The sequence below is a fragment of the Herpailurus yagouaroundi genome, unplaced genomic scaffold (genome assembly GCF_014898765.1).
Source record: "Herpailurus yagouaroundi ecotype Mexico unplaced genomic scaffold, PumYag 140, whole genome shotgun sequence".
NCBI lineage: Eukaryota > Metazoa > Chordata > Mammalia > Carnivora > Felidae > Herpailurus > Herpailurus yagouaroundi.
The window spans coordinates 74,938,162-74,965,104 of record NW_024412395.1 but is presented as its reverse complement, the minus strand read 5'-3'; the positions used below and the strand labels follow the sequence as shown (position 1 = coordinate 74,965,104).

Here is a 26,943-nt window from a genome sequence, read left to right as displayed (position 1 = left end):
ACACAAAACAAACTGGGGTTCTGAGCATCCAGATGATGAACCAGATGAGGTAAAGGGGGGACACTGAGATCAACAGCAGGCAAAGTGGGGAGAAGAACTGGCAAGCGTGGAGAAACTGTGAATCTGAGGGAGGACATCACGAACAGCTGCTAAAAATCGAAGGGTAGAAGTTACTGCAGCATTTACAGGACAACTAAATGGACCCATAATTTTTCAGGGGAAGAAGGAAACTTAAAGTTACCCTGTCTAATCCTCTCTTATCACTGAAGAAAACAAACTTTAAATCGCTGGCACCCTCCAATGGCACCTATCTGAAAATGCTACTCAGAAACCCATATAAATGGTAACATCTGATTAAGTATTTTTTTTTAATTGAGGTTGGCCTCTCACCTAGTTTTCAAAAACTATTTATTATGTGACAAACAGTCTACTACTTCTCAAATTGTATTTTGGAGCAGAGTACAGTTAGAGTCTCATCTGCCCCTTTTCTGCAGAAAATCATTGGTATGTTCAGGGGAAACACAAGTTCAAACAGAAAGGGAAAATTAGACTAAAATACTTTATGTTTCCTTGACAATTGTAAGCTACCTCATCACATTTACCAGGCAACAGAAGAGCTGAATTGATGAGCAGAGATTTTAAGTAGGGAGACCACTCTCCCTCTTCCATATGAAACCAATCCCATATGGACGGCACACAGACCTGCATTGCCAAGATCTAAAGATAACACGAGTATACTGCTTACAAAGCCTTTTTGTTTGTTTCATTTTTTTTCTGTAAAGTAAAAGTGCAATATGTTCCTTGCCCTGTGATATAATTAGTCCCACATTCCATTTTAATAAGGCTGAAATAGACAAGACAGTAAACAAAATCACAAGATACACTCACATTTTAGGAAATACAAAAGTTAGAAACTAATATTAGGGAAGCCACAAAAACAAGAAATTTCAAACACAGGCACAGGTTAGAAGCAGTATTTCAATGTTTATATTTTAAAAGCTTCTCTTTAGTCAGAACTGTTGTCTACCGGCAAGAGGCTTGAGCTGAAGCCAGTCAGCATCTGGTGTATTATTTAACTTATGATCTGAAAGCTTCCTTCCAATAGTTGATTCTTCTGTGTTCTGCTTCATAAACCATTTCTGTTTTCCCTGAAAAAAATCTGGTATTAGTATCAAATCTGCAGCCACAACTAGCAACAATATTCACTTGTTAACATCTATGGGGTAAGTGGTAGTAACACTTTATTCATAAATTACTTAGGAAAAAAAGAAAAAATTTTTAGAAATTAATCAAGGGGTCTCATTATAAAATATTCAGCTAAATTTCTATGTTGTTGCTTTTTTTTTTTTTCAAACACTCAACTGAAAGGATCAACTCATCTACTTCAAAGTACAGAATACAGTACACAGTACTATATTACATGCAACCAAATGAAATGTGTGAAATATATTTAATATCTATCTTATTTAATAGTGCATGGGAATAGGAAGTTCCAAAAAACTAAAGGTTATTCCCTTTGAATTTCATTGTGTTTAATGCAATCTTACATTTCCCTACATGTGACATAATGGGCAGGGTCAAATTTGAGTTAAAATCACAAACTTTGTAGTTTACTTCTGTGAGAATTGGGCAGTTAAGTTTATTAAACCATAAGAATACTCATCTGTAAAATTAAAATGATAGATTCTTAGGATTAAATGAGGTGATGTGTGAAAAAATGACCTATCGGTAACCGACTCTTAACAGCTTCGCAATAAAGGTAAGTTTTCTTTCTCATCTCATCTATCCTCACTTATTAATAAATCCTAAGTATTGTATTTCATTGTTTAGGTTTTAATTTTCCTATCTCTTAATAGTCTGCTTTCTTCTTTTAGCAATGTAACTGTGTAACTACCTTTAACAACTCTTCCAACTTAAAGTTCTATTTCCGATCTATGTAAGTTTATGAGAACAAATAACCTCTTCCCCTTTAACTTGCTTTGATCAACAGAATGCAAGAAAATGATGGACCAGTTCTGGAACTAGTATGAAACCTGACACCTTTTGCTTTTTTGCTCAAGGAAGCTAGCCACTAATCTGTGAAGAAACTCAGCCTAGGCTCTAAACAGAGGCCATGTGTGGGCACCTGGGTGGCTCGGTCAGTTGAGCGACTGACTTTGGCTCAGGTCATGATCTTGCAGTTCGTGAGTTCGAGCCCCGTGTAGGGCTCTGTGCTGACAGCTCAGAGCCTGGAGACTGCTTCGGACTCTGTGTCTCCCTCTCTCTACCCCTTCCCCACTCATGCTCTGTCTCTCAAAGATGAATAAATGTTAAAAAAATTTTTTTTTAAAAATAGAGGCCATGTGGAGGACACTAGATGCAGACATACACATTCATGGGCCTCCTACCCCTGCCCTGTTGAGGCCAACCCAGGCCAGCTGAGTTTGAATGTAGTACAGTGAGTGAGTGTAGCTGATGGTAGGTGGAACAAAAGGACTGCTCGGCTGAATCCTGCCTAACTTTCTGACAGAATTACGAGAAATAATAAAATGTTGTTATAAGTCATTAAATTGTGGGTTATTCTGCTTCGTAGCAATAAGTAACAGAAACTGGGGGAACACAAAATGTTCAAAAGGAGTAGTATGGAGACAACCAAAGAAAAGAAACAGCAGCCATGAGATGAAGTAGAAAGGAGAAAAGTGGGGGGAAGGGAAAAAAAGCCAACCATAGCACAAAAGAGAAAAGAAGAAAATGTACAACACCAGCTGGGATTGTGTTCAGCTGCTTTGGTTCAGATTGTCCTTGTCCACTTTCCTGAAAACTTGCCAAATCACTACCCTCAAAGCCCCAATTTGCTGAAACCAGTCCTCATCGGATGTATTACTTAATGTATGCTCTGAAAGCTTCCTTCCAATAACTGACTCTTCTTTGCAGATGGTCAAACGTCTGTTCTATTCAAGGATCACTAATTCCTTTTCTTCAAAACAATGCCATACACTTTTTCATCTTTGGTTACTCACTGTCCTATTTATCATAAAGGAGACACACTGATTTATCTGCACAGATTCCTCTCTTTGATATCCTTGAAGAATTCCTTACTATTAGATACAGAGTACCCCTTTAATGGTGTTCCATTGATTTATCTAATCAAATTCTTTTAATTTATTTACTTCTTTCAATATCAGATTTCTAAAGAGCTGCCATGTTCTGGAGATTCTATTCTTCTACATTAGTTTACAAAAATAAACATGTTAATTTTCCCAGTAAATTTAAATGTAAAATGAGATCAAGATTAAATTATAAAAAACAGAAAACATGTTTACTTTGAACTACCTCTTAAAAGACTACATTTTATACTTACCGGTAAATTATGCAGTCCCTAATATTCTGTACAATTAAATATGAATATTTGCTGCTTCTGTGTTAGCAGGTACACACAACTGAAGAAAATTGAGCTTCACAGGAATGTCAAAACTTCTCTATATACTTTGCAATATATAACTGTATTCTAAATTATGTACTCAGAGATGGACCCTAAAATACTTCTATTTCTTGAATGTCATCAACAATTAAATCATATTGATTCTCTCATTTAAATGGTTCTGGGGCACCTGGGTGGCTGAGTTGGTTAAGTGTCTGACTTTGGCTCAGGTCATGATCTCATGGTTCATGGGTTTGAGCCCCCTCTTCTGGCTCTGTGCTGACAGCTCAGAGCCTGGAGCCTGCTTTGGATTCTCTCGCTCTCACTCTCTGCCCCCACCCCACTCACACTCTCTCTCTCAAAAATAAATAATCATTAAAATTTTAAATAGTTCTCTTAATCACCTTATCTTTCCTATTCCTCATGACATGACTCTACTTCAAGCCCCCATCACCTCTCTTCTGACTCATTTCTCTCCGGCCACTCTCACCTTGGCATCCCTCCTACCAACACTCCATTCTTCACCCATCCACCTTTCCATACACCCTCTGAAAACCAAATGCTGTTAGGTTTCTTTCACTTTTGATCCTTTCCTAGTTCGTTCTACCATTCCTCAGATAATAATTCACTTGCACATCATCTTGATCAACCTGCCTTTGAAGGCACTTAAATATGGCAACACCCTGAATAAAATATAGCAATTAAAATTAAATACACTACTTGGAATATGATATGAAAATACAGACGAAAAGTAGGGCTTATTTCCCACAGATTTATATAGCAACTGGAAATCACAAGGAATGAGTCATAGTTTTCACAGCTATTTTGTAGCTGGGCAAGAATTAGAATCACTCCCCCTGAGTCCCAGTTTAGAGCTCTGTTCTAAACCATATTTTGTCTCAAGGAAATATATACAAAATACATACATATACAAAATATATACATAAAAATGGCAAAGATCAAAGTCAATGTTTCCTTGAACACACACCAACATCATAATTAAGCATGTGGCCAGAAAACAAATTTTTTTTGAGTTTCGTATCTCAGAAAACGGAAGAAATCATTACAAAGTACTTACTCTTTGCTGCTTGTAGTGCTTAAACATTCTAATGCAGTGTTCAATGATAAATAACAAGTAAATGCCTCCTAGAGCGACAAGTCCTTTCAATACGGCATCATATTCCTCCAAAAACTTCTTAGATTCGTGTCCATGAGAATGTCCATGCCCATGTGCATGTTGATGACTATGATCATGTCCACCCTGAGACTATTAATAAGAATAACAAAAACTTCTAAACAAGTAATTAAAGATGCTTTTTAAAATTTTGAGACTATAATCTGCTAGGACACACAAAAAAATACCTTTCAATTTTTAAAGTGGTTCTCTAAATATTATCTCACATAAATATAAGTAGCCTTTTATTTAATTTTGCTGTCTGTATTCAGTGGCCTGGAAAGTATTACATTTCATGGTAACTCTAAAACAAAGACCACAAACTCAAATGGCTATAGGAGCTGACACACACTACAGTGAGAAAATCAAGCAGCATTAAGATATTAGGAAGCATGGGTCCTTTTTAAACCAAAGTGAACATGACCCAGATGTCTAACATTTAGTAAAAACAAACTAATTCACCTGTCGGTCACAACCTGTGACTCCCTGTAATCTTTTTCTTAAACTGATTATATTTTTATGCTTTTCTCTTATAAATTAAAGAAGTGATGAGATGCTACCTGTACTTACAAACTGTGGAACATAATAAGTATATACTCACACATGTGTTTATTTTTCTACAGTTTAAAGCTTTAGCAAAAAATATAGAAATGGGTACTTTTTAATTGTCAAACGTACAAGTTCCACAATAACAATCTTAAAAATTAGAGATCTGGTCTTAAGTATTTCCCTTCCTTATAACAGTTATCTGTATTTTTTCTCCATCTGCTAGCAGTCAAGAGAAGAGATTTCTAAACTTCTCAAAGACGGTAAGGCCATTTAAAAAGGTAACAGCTTTACGTAATTAATACTTAAGAAAAAAAATAAGTCAAATAGCACCTGGAGACTGTTCTCACTTCAATCAACTGTTCTTAATAGGCCCAGTTTTGAAATTTTGTGGCTATTCTTGATGATGGTAAAAAGGGAAAGCCAGGGGTAGGAATAAAGGAGGAAATCAGTAAATAACATAATGAATCAATTTTTAAAAATTTACATTCACAGTTTAAGATTTATTAATCAATTTTTTTAAGGCAGTGTCATATGGTATTCCAGATACCAAATCTGGAATTCTGAACCAATTCCTCTGAGTGAAGAAGGGGAAGAGAAGTATACAAAACACACAAGTAACAATTCTGGGAGTGCCTGGCTGGCTCATTTGGTAGAGCGCCCAACTCTTGATCTCTGGGTTGTGAGTTCAAGCCCCACAATGGGTACAGAGATTACTTAAAAAACGCAAATCTGTTTCCCCAATACTCCAAAGGAGGTGGTAAGAATATTTAAAAAAAACATTCAAACCTGTAATTTTACATTTGGAAAAGAAAAAGCCCCAGTGTTTTCATCACTTGAAGTAAAAGCAGTAACACTGTATAAAATACTAACTGATAACAGATTTTAAAAGGTTGCTAAGCATGGTACCAGAAGTGTGGGCATATGATACTATTAGAAGGGTCCTGAAATAGAAGAAAATAAGTGGTATTTCGGGAGAAAACATAAATGGCCCCATATGTAAGGAGCTAAAAGCCTATAACTGAAATTAGTTAACTAAATTGTTAACTGAATATGTCAGCCTATTCTTGATCAAATAAAGATAACTGGGGCACACTGACTATACAGCACAATCATAAGACCACTTCTACATTTCTCCTAATGGCTTTCTTGATATAGCATACAGATAAAAATCAATGAGTGGTGTATCTTTTTAAGTATTCATTTACAGAACTGCTAATAGAGCAATTTTTTGTAAATTTCAGCTCTACCCAGATTAAACTGACATATAAAACTGTATTTAAAGAGTACACTGTGGTGATTTGGTATGTATACGTTGTGGCAGGAAAAAGTAATACTGATGTAACCAATTTTTGTTGCTATATTAAAACCTAATGACTCAATTTACTTCAAAACTATTGCTATTAAAACTATGCAAATGGAAAAAAGACTTCATCCTATAGGCAAATACAACAAATACTAGATTAGTGTACTATAGTTTGCTAATGAAGGACCTTTTTAGCTTAAATATTTTTATTTTTGTTTTGTTTTTTTAAAGATTAAAAAGATTTCTTACATGGGGCAGTAGATGAAGAAGGGCGTCTCCACTCATTGTTCCTACAGCTAATGCAACAAGGAATGTGAGAAGAAATTTGAAGCATCCTTGGTTAATGATGGGAACCAAGATCACGCCTAGCAAGGAAAGCAGGCTAATGACAGTGATAGAAATGATACCACAAATCCATGCTGTAGGAAAGAAATTAATAGACAACATTAATATGACAATATAAGCCAAAAAGCTCTAAAGAACAATAAACTTAAGATAAATGAGTCATGGAAGATAGATTATCTTACCCTGACTATGCTTTTTAAGAAGTTTTACATTTTGGCACTGCTGTGTTTAAAAACAAAACAACCACATAACCCACCTGAACACTTTAAAAAAGAATTAAGAAGTTCAAACCAAGTTATAAATAGTACCTTCAGTAGCCCATCTTATTAGAAACAGGGATTTAAAATGACTTCAGGCTGTGATTCACTCTTAATATGTAGACTGTCAAAAAATTTTTACCAATGTATAAAGGCAGAGCCACAGCAATAAAACTATTCATTTAGAGAATACAATTATAAAACTCTCCTGTGAGCATTAGAGGAAGCTGAGTATCTAGTGTTATCTTTGTAAATCTTTTAATACAAAGTTTGAGAAACTTAACATACCAGTCCAAAATGGAAACATTCGTAAGAGATTTTAAAAAAAAAAAAAAAAAAAAAAAAAGGCCTTATTACTGGTACCATTTTTGCATTTCATTTCTTATTTTTACAAAGGATACTTCAATCCTGTCCCCTTGATACTATCTTTACACTCCATAAATAGTTCCAAATTCCCCTTGCTCCAACTTGGCTTTCTGTATCATTTTCTACTTTGTAAAAATTACACTATATAGTTTTGGGGGATTTTGTTTTTTAAAGCGTATTTACTTTGAGAGAGAGAGAGAGAGAGAGAGAGAGAGAGAGAGAGAGATAGCACAAGCAAGGGGGGAGGGGCAGAGAGGGAGAAGGAGAGAGAGAATCCCAGGCAGGCTCCTCACTGACAGTGTGGGATGCAGGGCTTGAACTCACAAACCACGAGGTCGGATGCTTAATCAACTGAGCCACCCAAAGGCCCTTCACACTATGTAACCTTGATTGAACCAGAGCACAAGAGAAATGTTTTCACAACAGGATTTGTGAAAAACAGAAGTGTGATGGAAAAGGAGAATTGTGTCCACATTTCTTTATCGAGGCTATTCATACATAGATTAGATACCAGAAATAACTGCCAGTGGTTCAGGGGATGGCGCATGTTCATTTAAAAAGTGAGATTATTTTCAATTGGTGGCCTAAAGTGAAACAGAAATGTTCTGGCCTAAAAGTTCTGTTTAATTTTTATCTATAGAAAATTTCACTCAATAATAACTTGGTAAAGTTTTTCATCTAAAATGCTATTTTTTCTCATCAAACCCAGTAAGACTATAATCTGAGAAATTTTACGTTAAGTATTATAGTAAGGGAACAATGGAAAATGTATTTCTTCAACAAGGTAAAAAAATTTTCAAAGACAAAGAGAAGTAAGGATAGGTAAGGAAATGAAACTTTACTTCACCCACTAAATGCTGAGATTTATCAATTCAACTGTGTTTATACGTTGGACATTTTAGTCACGGTATCCAATGACATTAATGCTATAAGCTAATTCCATGCTAAGGTAGCTCACAGGATTAAAACAACAGGTCATCTACTACTAATGGAAGTTTTGTGATTTATTCTATATCTAACAGATAATTTCTGATATAAACACGGGTAATCTAAAAGTCCAAAAGAAGATAGAAACACACAGCCAGAATTTGCATTTAGAGTCTTTAATCCTTGCAAAGATTTGGGAACAAGGAAGGAAGAGGCAAAGGGAAAAGATTCATTATGAAGGCAACATTGTTAGTGAAACCAAAAGATAAGAACTACTATGGTTGGGAGTATAAGGCACAAGGAGCTAAGGTCAAAAACTCTATTCTAGAAAGAAAAATGTAAGGTCAAAATGTTGACTTAATAATGATGACCAAGTTAGTTTATCTCTGTGCCCCAAGCACAGGCAGGAATAATAAAGTCAGTGGGAGAGCCTGAGGAAACAGGTTGGAGTAAGGTGGCCATAGGTCTAAATTCAGGGAGCCAATAAGTTATTGGCCAACTAAACCAATAAAGGAGTGTAAAAACTACCACAGCTCTGTAGTTTCAATCATAGTAATGGGGAAAAAATGGACAAAAGATACTTGTAGTAACTAAATGGGACAAATTGAGGCTGGTAACAAATACATTAACCTGAAGATAATATGTCTCCTATATTAATATACAATTCTCCCTTCCCAAATATGTTTTTTTCTTACTTGGGCAGTAAATTTAGAAGTACTTTATCTCAAAACAATCAATATAAAAGCAACTTCAATTAAGAACTTAAAGAAAAACAGTACTAAAAATGACTTTAAAAAGCCAGTAATTCATATTCCATGATACTCTGTATATGCTAATATATATGCATAGGTATAGCCAAAGCTATAGATGAGACCCAAATATAGTATAAAGAGTAAACAAATTTGCTAACTTCTCGTAAGTATTAAAAATTTGTATTAATCAGAATTATTTTGCAAATGATGCGCTGGAATTAAGCACCGAAGCTGTCCAAATGAAGTATTTCTTTTTTTTTTTTCTTTCAACGTTTTTTTTTTTTTTATTTATTTATTTTTGGGACAGAGAGAGACAGAGCATAAACGGGCGAGGGGCAGAGAGAGAGGGAGACACAGAATCGGAAACAGGCTCCAGGCTCCGAGCCATCAGCCCAGAGCCTGATGCGGGGCTCGAACCCACAGACCGCGAGATCGTGACCTGGCTGAAGTCGGACGCTTAACCGACTGCGCCACCCAGGCGCCCCAGCAAATGAAGTATTTCTTACTTTATTCCTATGTCCCAATGTCCAAGAAAATTCATATAATCTATAGATTAAGATGCTAAATTTACCCAAAATCTAGTTGGGTAACTGTTATTTAACCTGATCTTTCCTTTTTTATTTTTTTTTTTTAGGGTAATATTATATTCTACACTGGGAAATATACATTCATTCATTTTTGGATTTGCCCTTTAAGATATTTGCAATAGAAATTAAATTTCTAAATCTTATTATAAGGAGTATACCATTAATTTGATGTAACAGACATTTGAGATGGTTAACAATTTACACAAAATAATTTAACAAACTAATAAAATATTAGCATTAGGATCATATTTGAACATTTGAGCTTATTAGATTACAGAATTCAAGACCCTAGGGGAGCCTGGGTGGTGCAGTCAGTTAAGCGTCCAACTCCTGATTTCAGCTCAGGTCACAACCTCACGGTTTTTGAGTTCAAGCCCCGCACTGGGTCCCACACTGACCATGCAGAGCCTTCTTGGGATTCTCTCTCTCTGCCCCACCCATGCACATACATGCACTTCTCTTTCTCTCAAAATAAATAAACTTAAAAAAAAAAAAAAGAATCTAAGATTCTATTAAACCATTATATATTCTTATAAGCATATTTATAAAAATCTAATCATTAAAGAGAGATGAGAGAAAATGTGATTCTAGTTCCTAATCACAAAAATTATATCTGAAAATGAACATTATTCTAAGCAAGTATTTCCTTTCTAAAATTCCCATATTAACTCCTGGCTAAGGGTGTTCTGAATGCAAAGAAAAGTCCTAAAAGAGTCTATGAAACCATAAATATTTTGCAATGCTCTGAGATGACTTACAATTTCAAATGGCTTTTGGTTAATTAGCTAAAAACCAAATTACCAAATGACAAATCAACCAAAATTGAATCCAGTGAAAATCAATGTGCCAATATGATAGGTGAGCTAAATATATCGTCACTTAACACCAATCACAGACAGACACATTATATTAGTCAAGTGCTTACACAAATAGTTGGGGGAGGGTCTGAGTCTGAGAGGGTGTATGAATTCACATGTGCACAAATGAGTACATATCACATACTACACACTCCCAGGTATAATTTCTTATGTATCAGCTCTGAAATCATCTTTCTCATCCACCTGAGAAAGCAAATCTGTGAACTAAGACATACTTGAAAGAGAGAAGCCAGTCATTATTAGAAAATCTTTAGCATTTCTGATATTTGACATCTGAAACTCAGAAAATACAAGAAAACATAAGCCCACAAAGGAGAAAGCCTTACATAAATCAATCCAGCATCAGAGCCCAACTTCAGGTGTGCCATCGTGGTTCTATCTTTAAGGGAATGCCATTTACTTAAAAGAAAATGTGAATGATGCCACTTGGAGTCAGTGCAACGGTATCACATTGAGCTTGGCCAGTGGCCCCTCCAAAAGAAGTTGATACACACACACGCACACACACACACTTTAAAAAATAAATAATACGAATGCTTTTGGTTTTCTGGTCACTTGGCCAAATGATCGTCAATAATTGGTTACTGACCAACAACAAAAGCCAAGAATCAGAAAAAGACTAAGCTCTTATATTAAAGTTAAATAATCTGTATAACTCTGAACACCTTATATAACTTTTCTGAAATTAAGAGTTCTCTCATTTTTCCAACTAGAGGAAACAGATTTAGTATGCATGCTACCTTCAAAAGATTTAATGGATCCTATAACTTCTCATAACATATTTTGTATAAAACACAGAGCACAACTGGGACTATTATAATTATTCTTCCATATATACATTGCCTGTATTGACAGAGTTGGAAATTATTGAAACCATTTTCAAAGATGTCTATTATTCTGCCACTTTAAAAGGAGAATTATCTTTCCAATTCCTTGATTACCAGTAAGCTACTTTAACTGGCACTGTAATTGCTATCTTCATACTATATAGCTAGAAAGGACTTTAATAATCTATACTAGCATTACTCAAACTGTGTTCATCTAATTCTCAGAGGTATTCCAAGGGGAAGGAGAGGAGAATTTAATAATCAAAAAGATTTGGTAATACTTGGTTAAACAAGTTCCCTCAAAGCCTCCACCAGTTTAATAAGCAATATGAATCTCCGCAAGGGCAATACAATGTGCGGCATTTTTCTAACTCACTTGACCATGGAACCTATTAGTATATCTCAATGAACCAGGATCCTACAAAACAGGATTTGGAAAATGCTAATGTAGACCAGTGTCATTCTACTTTACAGATTTACATACTGAGGCAGAGAGATGTTAAATGTTAAATAATGTGAATTCACACCTACTAGAATGGCTGTTAAAAAAAAAAGAAAGAAAATCACATGTTGGCAAAGATGTGGAGAAACCGGAACCCTGGTACACTGCTGGTGGGAACGTAAAATGGCACAGTCACTGTAGAAAAGGTTTGGTAATTCCTCAAAAAACTAAATGGAATCACCTTATGACCCAGGAATCCCACTCCTACATATATACCCCCAAACAACTGAAAGTGGAGACTTCGATACTTGTATGCCTGTGTTCATTACAGCATTACTCACAATAGCCAAAAGTTGGAAACAACCAAGTGCCCATCAATGCATGAATGGATTAACAAAATGTGGTATATACATGCCATGGAGTATTATTACTCAGCCATAAAAAGGAATCAAGTTTCAATATATGCTACAATATGGATGAACCTTGTAAACTATGCAGAGCGAAATACACCAGACACAAAAAGACAACTATGGTATGATTCTACTTATCTAGAATAGCAAATTCAGAAACAAAAAAGACAAGAAGTTACCAAAGGCTGAGATTAAGAGGAAATGCTGATTTGTTGCTTAATGGTTACATAGTTTCTATTTGGGGTGATAAAGATTTTTTTTAGGGTGCCTGTGTGGCTCAGTCAGTTAAGCAACCGACTCTTGATTTTGGCTCAGGTCATGATCTCATAGATTTGTGAATTCACACCCTGCTCGCAATTCTGTCTCCCTCTCTCTCTGCTCCTCCCTTGCTCACATGTGCTCTCTCTCAAAAGTAAATGAACTTAAGAAAAAAAAATTTTTTTTAATAGATAGCCTGGCTGGCTCAGTTGGTGGAGTGTGTGACTCTTGATCTCAGGGTTGTGAGTTTGAGTTGGGTACAGAGAATTACTTAAAAATAAAATCTTCAAAAAAATAGTCTGATGGCTGCACAACATTGTGAATGTAATAATTGCCACTGGTTTGTACACATCAATGGTTAAAATGGCAAATCTTATATATATTTTAACGTAATAAAAAATGATTAAATAGCTAGCTAAAATGGTAAAGTAAAACCTAAACCAAAACTCCTGTTAATCCACTGTTTTCTCCTAAATTAAACTACAGTATTTTCAGCGAATTCTTGACCCAGTCATTTATTACTTATGTATTTACTTCACAGAGGTGGTTCCACATAAAGGAGAATCTGTAAGAAAAATAAGTCTAAACATGAAAGTAAGAAGAAATACTAATTCTATTAACTCAAATGGCAATCCATCTTTCAAAATTTGAACAAATTGGGATGGGGGGGGACAAAAGATTACCACAAAACAAATAACATAAAATCATCAGAATATACTTTTATGTATTTCAGTGTTACCTAAAAATACATATGAGAGTAAGGTTAAAATATTTATGTCCCATTCAACATAAATTATCACTTAGGTTTTTTATTTCCTAAGAAATAAGGGCTAAGAAGCTATATTTCCCATTTCAGATAAATTAGAAATTTTCTAGGTATTTTCTATAGATTGCAATTATTCCATCATACCTATTTCATTAGCAAAACCACCCGCTATCTCTCACAAGCATATGTTATAGATACATGTTTTCTTATACTGATTTACTGTTCATTTTTTAAAAGTAATTTTAGGGGTGCGTGGGTGGCTCAGTCAGTTAAGCATCTAACTTCAGCTCAGGTCATGATCTTACGGTTCGTGAGCTTGAGCCCCACGGCAGGCTCTGGGCTGACACTCAGAGCCTGGAGCCTGCTTTGGATTCTGTGTCTCCTTCTCTCTCTGGTCCTCCTCCACTCAGGTTCTCTCTCTCTCTCTCAAAAATAAACAAACAAATTTTTAAAAATTTTTTTAAAAAGTAATTTTAGCTTTCTAGCACTAAAATTTTAAGTAATAGTCTCTTTACAACTTGTAACTCTTCTTCGAGGACAATTACAATCCTTTTGACCTATGAGAAGTTGTTTTCATCTTATTGTACTTGAAATATTTTCCCATGCTATTTATAAACACTTATTTTTAGAATTTGTAACATTTATATTTAAGCTTACATAAATGCACCATAATTTCCTATATATAGAAAAAAAGCAGGTAATAAAATTTCTCTGATTTCTAACCAAATTATTGTACTTTTAAAATCACAACTTGTTTATTAATATACAACCCCCAAAACAATAACAAAAACCAAACAATAAAAGGCATTTTTTCTAAAACTTAGGCCAACCAATGAAACACAAACTATTAAATACAACCAGCAAATGTTTCCTTTATCTGTACCCAAGATACCATATACAATAAAAAACGTTAAATGTCTGAAACAAGCTTCACTTATTCTGCAAATTAGGTTGCTTAAAACGTTAAAGGTCTTCAAGCTTAGTTATTCACCAACTCCCTTTCTCATTATCTAGAGAGAAAATGCATTCTTTTAAAAAGAAGCGCTCATCTGTGGAAACTTTCTAATTAACTCGGTTCAAAGCATGTGCAAGATGGCAGTTTTCTACAATTTCAGCATTTTAATTGGCAGAAAATGCTTAGCGGCCTATTCACAACCCCCCTTGGTAATTAAGCTAGGGTCAACTCTATGACTAAATGAGCCAATCTTGTGAAACAAACGATTTCCACCATACACAGTATATGGCATACTTGGTTTACAGCAGTCTTTGAGCAGTAATGAGGTGGTCGCTGTGTCACTATGGGAGATTTATATAGAACAAGTTAACCTTTCTTAATAGTGCAGCAGTCATTAAAAATAATTACTAGCAGGGCATTCTTTCTAACAATTATTAACATCTATCAGGACATAGTTAATTCAAGCTTCATTTCTGACAGTGCTAATAACCACCTGCAAACAACTAATCAATATTCACTATCAGTTACGTATTTGCTTTCAAAGCTAGTATTATTTCCTCTAAGGCTTTTCAGATTGAATAAACTATAATTTTCAATATTATGATGGTCAAGCATCTGTCAATACCTTTGTTTAAAATATGTCAATATTATAACAAAAATTTAAGTCATAATCCAGAGTTGATGTAATAACAACTAGAATTTCTTAGAAGCCTTAAAAATAAAAAAAATTTAAAAAGGCTATTCATTTTAACTCTAGATGTGACAATCTTGTCAGTCTGTGTTTTTCCATGTAAAGAACAAAGTGTTTTATTTTTAATGTAAGTCAAATAATCTCAGGCCTAGCTTCTCCTTTCCCCCTGCCTCATTGAGAATTTATAAGCACCTGTGAGAGACTGTGGTTCTCAAGGTGTTTACTCATCTACAAAGGTCACTGAACATGTAATGAAGCCAGCAAAGGGAACATATTTTATCTGTCCAAAGACTAGAATTGAGAGCTACTAGGTGGACTTTCTCTGCCTTAATGACTGGGTATTACCTAACAAGACTATTATTCTTGGGTGTTTTTGTTTTACTAATCTATACTTACAGCAATACTTACTTATACAAATACCTCTACCACTTTCCTGTCTATCTATGTCTGCACTACCTGTCAAAACACTACCAAATATAACTAAATTTAACTCTCTTTACCTTCCTGTCACACTTTTGCTAGCAAAGCAGACTTAAGAACCTTTTTAGCAGAAGCAGTGGAGACGGGTACAGCAGTTACAATTACAAGCTTTAGGTGGAGAATACTCTAGTTCATATCACGGTTCTGCTACCTGGCAGCTATGTGACTTTGGGCAAGTTATTTCATTTCTCAAAGCCTCCATTCCAGCAAATAGGAACAAAAAAAGTTCCCATCTCATGGGTTTAACAAATTAAATATCCTTGTGAAAGTATTTAGAACAGTACATGGTAAGGTTCTAATAAAGACTATAATGATTAATTTATCTATTCTCAAGTTATTTTCCTATTGCAAAGAAATTACCAATAGGTAGGTACCTATGAGACTTATTTTGTTATGTATTGAGAGCATTTTCTTTTACTTGAACTCTTTCAAGCTTTAAGGAATATCTATCTCTATCCCAAATAAAACTCTTATATATATATATATACATATGTATGTATGTATATATATATATATATGGAATGTGATATTCTTAAACATGTCTACCATACTCTTGTGCTATGAAAAAATTTTAAATTCTGTGTTTTCCACCTTTTATCTTATCAGAATTTCTTTTCTGACCCACATTCACACATATTAATTTAATTTAGTCTCTTTCATTACAATGCAACAGTGCCACTCCATCTTTGGCATTTCAGCCAGAACTGCCTTCATCGTGATTTTGCACATGATAAAGTTCATGAGAATTCCACTCATTCTGAGAAGACTGTATTATCAAAGTACACTAGGCTGATAGACAAATGACCCTTGAACACTGTGGGGTTGGGGACAAACCCCTGCCTCTGCACGTGTAGCCAAAAATCCAAGTGTAACTTTTAACTCCCCCCAAATTTAACTATTAACAACCTACTCTTGATGGAAAACCTTACCATTAACGTAAACAACACATATTTTGTATAAGTGTTACATATCGTATTCTTGCAATACCTGACTTTTCCTGAATTTCTTCAGTATTTCTAGGCTACCCGGTTCATCTGTGAGGTTTTTTTTTTTGTTGCAAACCTCCAAGAAATTTTCTAATTTATTTATTGAAAAATATCCGCATACAAGTTTACACATGCAGTTCAAATCTGTGTTGTTCAAAGGTCAACTGTAGTCATAAAATGATCTTCAAAGACTCATTTTCAACAAGTGTCTTTCCTCGGTTATAACTGAAAGCTTACAGATTAATATTAAGTAATTTATTCAATCAATATTTCAGCACTTTTTGTTCAAAGTACCCTTTGCCTACTTAGGCTTTAGAGATGCTTGAGATGAAAGACCTGGTCACTTCCTTTAAGTAGCTGAAGTCCACAACAAAAACAGATAACAAATCCAATTATTAAAATCCCTCAAGCTCTGTAAGATAATGGAGATATCCAGAGAGTGTCAAGGAAGGGGATTTAATTAAGCCTAGGATAGTAAATAGGTTATCCCAGAGGGTCTAACCCTAGAGCTGAATTTTTGACAAATCATAGTAGTCCCTCTAGTAGAAAGGTTTAGAAGGTGAAAAGGCAGAGATAAAAGAGGGAAAAAGAGTATAATCTGTCATTAGGAGTTTGTTATGGTTAAGGCTGAAAGGATATAAACGAATGATCAGGGGACCCAGGCTGGCTCAGTCAGTAGAGCACTCAAGTCTTGATCTCAGGGTCATGAGTTTGAACCCCACATTGGGTATAGAAGAGCTTACTAAAAAAGAATGGTAAGGGATAAGGATGGAGAGGTAGGTAGGCAGGAATCCTATCCTGGAAAGCCTGACTGGCCAAGTAAAGGACTCTGAAATTTGAACAATACAGCATAATGCAGTTTGCTAAAATATAGGAGAAAAAAATAAAACTAGCACATCACATCAAATCTATGTTTTCTAGGGGCGCCTGAGTGGCTCAGTCGACTAGGTGTCTGACTCTCCATTTCAGCTCAGGTCGTGAACTCACAGTTCGTGAAGTGTGAGCCCCGCACTAGGCTCCATGCTGTTAGTGTGGAGTCTGGTTGGGATTCTCTCTCCTCTCCCTCTCTCTCCAAAAAAAAAAAAAAAAAAAAAAATCCATGTTCTCATAGACATTATTGCTTATAATAAAAAGATATAAAGAAAAATATTAGAGATCTAATGAAAAATATTGAACAGTGTAAAGATATATGACAAAAATCATAAAAGCGATAATCAGAATTAACTAAATCTGGTAGATAATAGCATAGTTATTAACTGACCAAAGGATTTATCAGACAAACCTTAGCGCTGGTGGGATCTAACATTTATTAGGCCTAGGAAATGCGGGCAAATTACTAAATTTGTCTATACCACAGTTTCCATATCTGCAAGAACAAGAATCATGTAACAGCTCCCTCGTATAATAATGCAATAGATTATTGTTAAAATTTAATGGGGGGGAAAAAGCATGTGAAACACTCAGCACATGGATAGTAAAATGATTAAATACCCTTGGCTTGAATCTCAGTACTATCAGGGATTAGCTCTGAGACTGTGGGAAAGTTATAAGAACATTCTCCACCTTATAAAACTGCTGTTGAGGAGAAGTCATTAACTTTTACTTAACACTTAACACTGCAATACGTGTTTGTTAACAAAAGTATGTTAACTATCACTAAAAAGAAAAAGTCTATGTCAGACAATCTCATTCGTATTCTAGAAAGGGACGGTTATGAAGTTATTTCAACAATTCAATCAAGAACCAAGAACCTGAACAAAAGTTATAATGGAGTAGACAGAGTTGGAAGGTATTTACGAGAAGATTCAATTGGACTTGACAACTGATTATATAAAGGAAACAAAACAAAAACCATATGGGAAAAATTTCAAAGACTTTCAGATTTTATCAAAAACAACTTTTACGGTTTTAGGGATTCAGAAGAGGAACAAACTTTTCATGGAGTAGAAACTTTGGAAATCTCAAGTGGGAGGTACCTGTAAACATCAAGGTGGAGCTATGTAGCCAACCTAATATGGTTTGAAAAAGGCCTAGATGGGGTGCCTGGGTGGCTCAGTCAGTTAACAGACTGACTCCTGTTCAGGCCATAATCTCATGGCTCGTGAGTTTGAGCCCCACATCAGCCCTGTGCCGACAGATCAGAGCCTGGAGCCTGCTTCAGATTCTGTGTCTCCCTCTCCCTCTCTCTCCTGCTTGCTCAATCTCTCTCTCTCAAAAATAAATAAACATTTTTTAAAAATCTAGAAAGAATTTTAATAATAGTTTCGGTCTTTTGTTGAAGGTCTCTATAAAACTGCCCATGATGAATTCATGTGCCAATCACTGGCACTTCTGAAACATTCAGAGAGTTTAACCACACTGGCTTCCCTTTGTATTTCCTTATAAACTTAATGTTAGCTTTTTATCAGAGGCCCTCAACTCTGCTAAAAAGTAACTATAACACCAAATCACTTTAATTAGTGGCCCCAATATTTACATTTGCCCATGAAGAAGAATCCATTTTATCGCAAACCTACAATCTCCTTTTTAATCTAGTTCTCTATCCATAGCAAAAACATTCCTCCATAATACCAGAAAGGGACAAGTAAGCTGTATTGTGCCTCTTGTCTATCCCCAATCCTTTCTAAATGCTCATATCTAAGCCTGACTAAAACACCGAAAGTCACCCAAAGGAAGACAATTTGGAATTACAGTACTAATTCAATTACATTAAAAAAATAAGTAGAGAGACTATTTTGAGGGAAAAAAAACTTAAATCTTTCTTACCTGATGCCCCTATATTTGCCTTATCTTCAGGAACCTGATTTTTATCTTTATTTAAATCTTCAACTAAAAGTTTGTCAAAATGCTCAATACAAAGTCTGCTGTCGATTTGATACAATAAAGCAGGGCAAAGGTATGTAAATAAATCAGGTGAGATCGGAGAATTGGCACCATGACCATAGTATTTTAACAACTGAGTGACGTTCAAACACTGCAAGGGAATTGATAAAACAAATTAAGTAAGAGTACTTTAAGAAGATTAAGCAGAAAAAGAAATTACTATGTAATGAAAAATATTCTAAATATTATTTGAAAATAATCTGTAATACAGATAACTATTACAAATAAAGGTTTCTTTTAAGGATTTATGATGGAAATACATTGAACTTCATTACCCAAGACTTTTTATGGACTTCAGCCATCTTTCCACTCTAATACATGAAGAAATGACTTTCTTGGTAACTGATAAAAATCACTCACAACTATATTCATAAGGGGTGAGAAGAAAAATCACTTTCCTATTCAAAGAGAAATCATCAATCATTTGTCAAATAGACACAAAGTACTTTAATAAATTTATATTACAATATATCAGTCTAGCCTAAATGCTAAAAGTAGAAGACAAGAGAAGGCAGCTTCATCCACCAGTACTTTTAAGGGCAAAACAAAGCAAACAACACATAGCAAACAAGTTTGGACCTATCATATGCAAAATATCTAAAATGATGGCAAAGCAGGTGGTGGTGCTTTTTCTTTTTTCCCCCACACATAATACACTTCGGTTGTATGCTTATTACTGACTTGCTACCTCATTATATGATTTTTTTTATGGTATAAAAAACAAAATCAAAACACACAAACAAAAAAATGCTTCTTCTCAGGTCTTAATGTGAGATACTACTCTATCTACTGCACAGAACATTTCTAGAAGTCCTAAGAAAATTCCCAACATGCATCAGGACTGTGAAGATATAAAACAACATGTTTGACTGATGCAGACCCCACAAGTCTGGTAGAAAGAATATGATAATGTCTGGTTATTATCAACAAAAGATTCTAAGATATTATCTAAAGTAATAAATAAATAAAAGCACTTCTTTACAAATACACTAAGATTTTAAAATATAAGTGACTTTATTTATTTTTAAATAGAAGTGATTTTAAAATCAGTGTTTATAACTGCTAAAATCAATATCTGATTATCCAGGGAAGAAACACAAAGATATTTCCGTAGATGCAAAACATATTTCATAATAGAAACAGAAACAGCAAAGGGTAGGGTCATTTTCCATATTAAATGGTGCTGCTTTTTATACATATGAGCAACAAATAAATTCAACTTTATTAATTGAATAAATTAATAAATAAAAATAAATTTTCTCAACTTTATTAAGAATAAAGAGTACTAAAAATTAAACAAAAATGTTGATATACCTTTAATGAAACAAAATGTGTATGAGGCAAATAGTTAAAAAAAAATCAGGAAGGAACAAATCAAACGTGAAAGTATTCAAAAGAACATGAATATTTTAAAGGAAAACATAACCATCCCATTACTAGTGGACTTTCCTGTTATTTTATCTTTTTGCATTCACCCTAAATCTGTCAAAGGGCATGGGAGAAAATTAATTTTAAGGCAGCAGGCCCTCTGTATCATAAAGTGACATACAGAAAACAAACCTACCATATATACAAAATACCTGACTTTGGAGCTACATCAATGACAGGGAACCATTCTGTAGTTAATTCATTAAGTTAATGATTATGTAAAGAAAATGCCTAGTCACTTTCCAACAGGACAGGTTGAACACAAGAGGCTTTAATTTTCAAATATCTAGAAACCAACTAACAATAACAAAATGAAAACTTGGGAAGTCAAAACAAGTCATAAGCAAGAAAGTAAAATAATGAATATGAGTTCTAACAACCTCTGAACATTTACATTTGAGGAACCCATTTTTGAGAATAACACAAGTGAAAATCCAGATAAAAATCTTTAATCTGATTTTAGGATCTTAAAGTATTTTGTTCAGAAACATTATCTGGAAGTAAGTTTGAATACGATTGACTATTCTCCACTGTTACTTCGTTTTTTACCTAAAATAGTCCACAATTATCTGAGAATTATGGAGCAACCATCTCTTCACACCTACCTCATGCTGACGGTCATCTTCATTATGATCTTTGTGGGTAGCAGCTGAATAAATTGCACTTTTTTTAACATGTGGTGCTTCTCGCTTCCTAGTATGTCGAAGTTCACCTTCATTATCAGGATTAAGATCTTGGTGTCCATGACCAGGATCGTGACCATTATGTTCCGGAAGGCGTACGTGAGAATGACCTGGGTTATGTACACGATCAGGTTTGTGGACCCGATTATGTTCATACTGTTCACCCTGATCATGGTTGGGGGGAAAACCTGGTGTAATAACCTCAGAATTTTCATTACTTTTCTTCCCTTTTCTCTTCCTTTTTCCTTTTGGTAGCTTACTTTCAGATTGTTCCTGTGTTTTATTGGTCTCTGTTGAAGGTTCATGGCTAGGCTCCCCACGCTCACTGTGAGCAATGGAATCATTGGGAAAATGGCGAGTGGTGTTATGATCTAGGTGGTGATGCAAACAATGGTGATGACATAAGCGATGATTACGGTCATGTGTATGTTTATCATCAGATTTGACAGATACTTCAATTGTCTCTTTCTCTGGATCACACTTATGGTTTCTTTTTGTTGATACACTAGTCACAGTTTGATTTTCTGAACTTAAATGATTGTGGGAATGCTGGTGGTTATGGGAGTGAAAATGCTTTCCCTCTTGAACTGCCAAAATATCTAAGTGAGAAACATGATCGTGGCCAAGATCCTCATGATTAATCTCAACAACTTTTATCTCTCCAAGGCCCAAGTTTGTTAAAAGTTTCTCCAGACCAAAAAAGGATAATCTTCCATTTTCACCATAACGGTCAAAAAGTTTTTCAATGTAATATTTTTTTTCATTTTCAGCATCCAGCACTGAAAATTTGCTTGACTCCGATTCTGTCATCCCACGACGATGTCTGTGATGTTCTTCAGAACCATGGTCATGTTCTTCATGGCAATGGTTGCAGTGATGGAAAATAAATGTCAGCAAACAAATGAGGCAAAATTTTGTGTGCATATGTACCTTCATTTCTATTTTTCCTAAAGGGATTTAAAAAGAGAGGCAAGTATTAGTTCATACTTAGACACATTCAAAATAATCATAAACTCTCCAGAAATTGCTAATCCACTAGATAAATGTTTTACCACATTTCTTTCATGACTATAAATCATTCTTTCCTTCTTCAATTCCCTATAAAAATGGCCCCTTTTATCAAATGTGTACAACCCTTCAAATTAGTACAAATTGCTCAAGACTCCATCTATAAGACAATTCTGACTCCCTTTAAGCACAACATGTAAGAGTCTACTAAATATTTATACAGAAACTGTTGGCTTCCTTCTTATCTGGTCCTTTACAAAAGTTTGCTAATCTCTGTTCTTGAGGTCCTGGGCAGTACAATAAGAAGATGAAATAAAATGATAAAATGTATAAAAACCAGAAAGATGGGTGCCTGGGTGGCTCAGTCAGGTAAGCATTCGACTCTTGGTTTTGGCTCAGGTCATGATCTCACAGGTTCCTCCATTTGAGACCCACATCAGGCTCTGCGCTGACAGTGCAGAGAATGCTTGGGACTCTCTCCCCCTCACTTTATGCCCCTCCCCTGCTAGTGCTCTCTCTCTCTCTTTCTCTCAGAAAGAAAGAAAGAAAGAAAGAGAGAGAGAGAGAGAGAGAGAGAGAAAGAAAGAAAAAGAAAGAAAGAAAGAAAGAAAGAATGAAAGAAGTCATTATAGGATTGGGTATATAAAAAATCCAAAAGAATCTATAAAAATTAATAAGCTAATTCAGTATAATTGCCATATATAAAGACAATAACCTAAAATCAATTTTACTTCTATACACTAGCAATAATGAGAAATTAAAATTAGAAAACAGTATCATCTACAGTACCAAATGACTAAGAATAAATCTAGCAAAAGATGTGCAAGACCTTTACATAAATGAAAGATCACATATTACTGAGACAAGTGAAAGACCTAAATAAATGGCTATATCATACTCATGACTGGATGTTATATAGAGCCAAAGTAATGTCAAAATCCCAAAGGAAACTGAAAATTGATGAGGTACTTTTTATAGTTATGTGGAAATAGTAAAGTCCAAGAATGACCAAGACATTCATGAAGAACAAGAACACTTACTCTATCAGCAACTAAAGACAGTGTGGCATTTGATGGAAGAACAAACAAATAAATATACCTAACAAAGAACAATCTAAAAATAATAAAGATTCTTTCTTCCTTGATGCTTGGTCAACTCGATTTCCATTTGAAAGAAAAAATAAAACTTGACCCCTACTTCACACTATATGTAAAAACAATTCAGACAGATTATAAACCTAAACCTCAAACAATAAATGTTAAAGCAATAGAGTGCCCAGAACTGTGCTGTTCAATATGGTAGCTACTACCCACAGATGGCTACTTACATTTAAACTACCTACAATTAAAAATCCAGCTTCTCAGGGGCACCTGGGTGGTTGAGTCAGTTAAGTGTCCAACTCTTGACATCAGCTCAGGTCATGATCTCCTGGTTCGTGGGTTCAAGCCCCAAGTCAGGCTCTGTGCTGACGGTGCACAGCCTGCTTGGGATTCTCTCTATCCCTCCCCTGCTCACACTTTCTGTCTCTCAAATACAAAAACAAAAAACAAAAAACAAAAATTCAGCTTCTCAATCACCCTCACTACATTTTCAATGCTCAATGGATACTTTCAGCTTATGGCTACTATATTGGACAGTATAGATATAGAACATGTCCATCATCACAGAAAGTTCTATTGGATAGCACACTTCTAGAACATAGAAATGCAATGTGAGTCAATTATGTAATTTTAAAATTTTCTAGAAAAAGCAGGTCATTTCCATATTTAACTCCCTATATATGCAAAATGTGATCATTTCAACATGTAATAAATATAAAAACTATTAATTTGATTTTGATATTCTTTTTAATACTATGTTCATTGAAATCCAGCATGCACTTTACACTTACAGAACATCTTTACTCAGACTAGCCACACCTCAAGTGTTCAATAACCACATGTGGCTACTGGCTACTGTCCTGAAAAGTGTAAAACTAGAACATTTATTCAGCAAACTACCATTAAGACCTTCAAGATAGAGGACAAAACTTAAGAGACTCTTAAGCATGGAGAACAGAGAGTTACTGGAGAGGTTGTGGAAGCAGGGATGGGCTAAATGGGTAGGGGCATTAAGGAATCCACTCCTGAAATCATTGTTGCACTACATGCTAACTAATTTGGATGTAAATTAAAAAAATAAAATTAAAAAAAAACTGTAGACTATGTTAGCAGGTAGTAAGGAAACTGAAGAGCAGAGCAGGGTAAGGGCATAAGGAGTGCATGTGGGGGCAGGGATGGCCGCCAGTTTTGATATGGTAATCCAGGGGCCAGATGGAGAACGTAGCATTACCAAATTGAGATCATACTGTTTTACAGGCTCTTTCTTCCACTTATTAAATGGTATTTCCCCATGCCATTAAATATTCTTTTGCAATATATATACTAAAAAAAAAGACCTTCAGGATAGAACATAAAAAACATTATAAAGGGAAAAACAATAAAGTATAGTACAATTAAAATTAAGGTCTGTTCATCAAGAGATGAAAAATGGCAAGCCACAGATCTGTAAAAAAAAAAAAAGGGGGGGGGAGGGAGGTGCTTGGCTGAATCAGATGGTAGAACATGCAATTCTTGATATTGGGGTTGTGGGTTTGAGCCCCATGTTGGGTGTAAAGATTACTTAAAAATAAAATCTTAATAAAAAAAGGCAAGTCACAGATCGAGAAAAGATTATCACCATGTTACCAGTCAAGAATATATAAGGAATTTCCACAAGGCAACGTGAAAATTATGTGACAATTCAATGGAAAAATAGGCAGGAAGTCTGAACAGGCATTTTGTAAGAAGACAGCCAAATTACTAAGCATATGAAAAGATTCTCAACTTCAGTAGTTATCAGAGAAATACAAATGAAAATCACACTTGGGTATTACTATATACCCACCAGAATGAATAAAATACAAATGGTGTAGATAATGCACTGCTGGTGGGACTAACCATACATTGGTATCTTTTGGAAAAATGTTTGACAGATCCCCCAGAAGTTAAACATAAGCATATCCACTCACACAGCAATTCTACTCCTGGGTATATGTTCAACAGAAATGCATACACAGTGACACCAAAAGACATGAACATGAAAATTAACACAATCATCATTTATCATAGCTTAAAACACGGAAAAAAAGGCCAAATGTTCATCAACAGAATAATCTTTCAACAGAATACTATACAGGAATGAAAATGAAATTACAGCTTCACACATTAACACAAATAAATCTCACAAACATGAGATTGTACAAAAGATGGCAATCACTAAATAGACCGTAGTGCATAATTCTATTTATATAAAGTTAAAAATGAGTAAAACTAAACCAAGATGACTTTTTTTTTCCTTAGAGATTTTACTCTGAAGTAATCTCTATACCCAACATGGCCCTGAACTCATATCCCTGAGATCAAGAGATGCATGCTCTACCGACTAAGCCAGCTAAGGTACCCCAACGATGACTTTTTGAAAGGTAGGTAGAGGGCAATAATTGGAATTGGAAAGTGAGGTAAATGAGTAATGGTTACACAAATATGTTTACTTTGTGATAATTCATTGTATTTATACTCTGTGTACTTTTCTATATACATAATGTATTTAAATGAAAAAGCTTTCTGGGGCGCTGGGTGGCTCAGTCGGCTGAGCGTCCAACCTCAGCTCAGGTCAGGATCTCGCAGTTTGTGAGTTCGAGCCCCGTGTTGGGCTCTGTGCTGACAGCTCAGAGCCTGGAGCCTGCTTCCAATTCTTTATATCCCTTTCTCTGCCCCTTCCCCGCTCATGCTGTCTCTCAAAAAAAATGAATAAATGTTAAAAAAATAAATAAATAAAAAAGAACTACCTTAAGACAGGATGCTTTGGTTATAAATAATAGAACACTAAAGGAAAATTTCACATAAAAAGCTGGGAGAAATGGGTGGTTCCAGGATTATTGCATGATCAAAAACTCAGGCTCTCAGGTTTGTCCCTGCAGTCTCAAGGAACTGCTATTGCTACAATCATTCTAACCTTGTACAACTATATTCAAAACTGGAGGATTTCTCTTCATGTCTCTTCTTACCCAGGGAGAAAAATCTTTCCCTAAAGTCTATCCCAGATTTCTCTTTCCATATATTTGAACAGGACTGTACAACATACCCATGCCAAAACCTGTAACTGGTAAAGGAAGAAATTACTATGATTGACTTAGACAAACATATTCATTCCCTTAGGAATGGAAAGATCTCTCTCTCCTGCATATGAGAGGAAGTGCCCACAGAACATGGGGACTTAACAGCAGGTTTAAAAGGAGGTAAAATAAAGAATGGCAGTCAATTATGTAATCATTAGTGCCTGCCACAAACCTACATGCCCATCAGTGGAAGAACAGATGAAATAAATGTGGTATATTTATGCCATTAAAACTTACACTGCAGTTATAAATGTACGAACATGAAGGAATATATAACATGCACAAATCCCAGAAACAATTTATAAATTACAAACAGATACATGTCCTATCACTTAAACACAATTAAAAACATGCAGGGGCGCCTGGGTGGCGCCGTCGGTTAAGCGTCCG

General features: G+C 35.1%; 1 protein-coding gene across 3 annotated transcripts in view; it reads right to left on the bottom strand.

Annotated features, from left to right (window-relative positions):
• SLC39A10 (solute carrier family 39 member 10) overlaps positions 1-26,943 on the bottom strand; it is a 147,007-nt gene that overhangs the window by 20,062 nt on the left and 100,002 nt on the right. For all 3 annotated transcript variants that reach the window (XM_040475717.1, XM_040475716.1, XM_040475715.1), the window contains 5 exons: positions 21,270-22,294; positions 19,120-19,327; positions 6,676-6,845; positions 4,479-4,667; positions 1,028-1,148 (listed from right to left, as the gene is read on the bottom strand). In XM_040475717.1, the coding sequence (XP_040331651.1) occupies positions 1,028-1,148; positions 4,479-4,667; positions 6,676-6,845; positions 19,120-19,327; positions 21,270-22,283 (1,702 nt within the window). In that variant the 5' untranslated portion in view covers positions 22,284-22,294. The remainder of the gene's footprint in view (positions 1-1,027; positions 1,149-4,478; positions 4,668-6,675; positions 6,846-19,119; positions 19,328-21,269; positions 22,295-26,943) is intronic.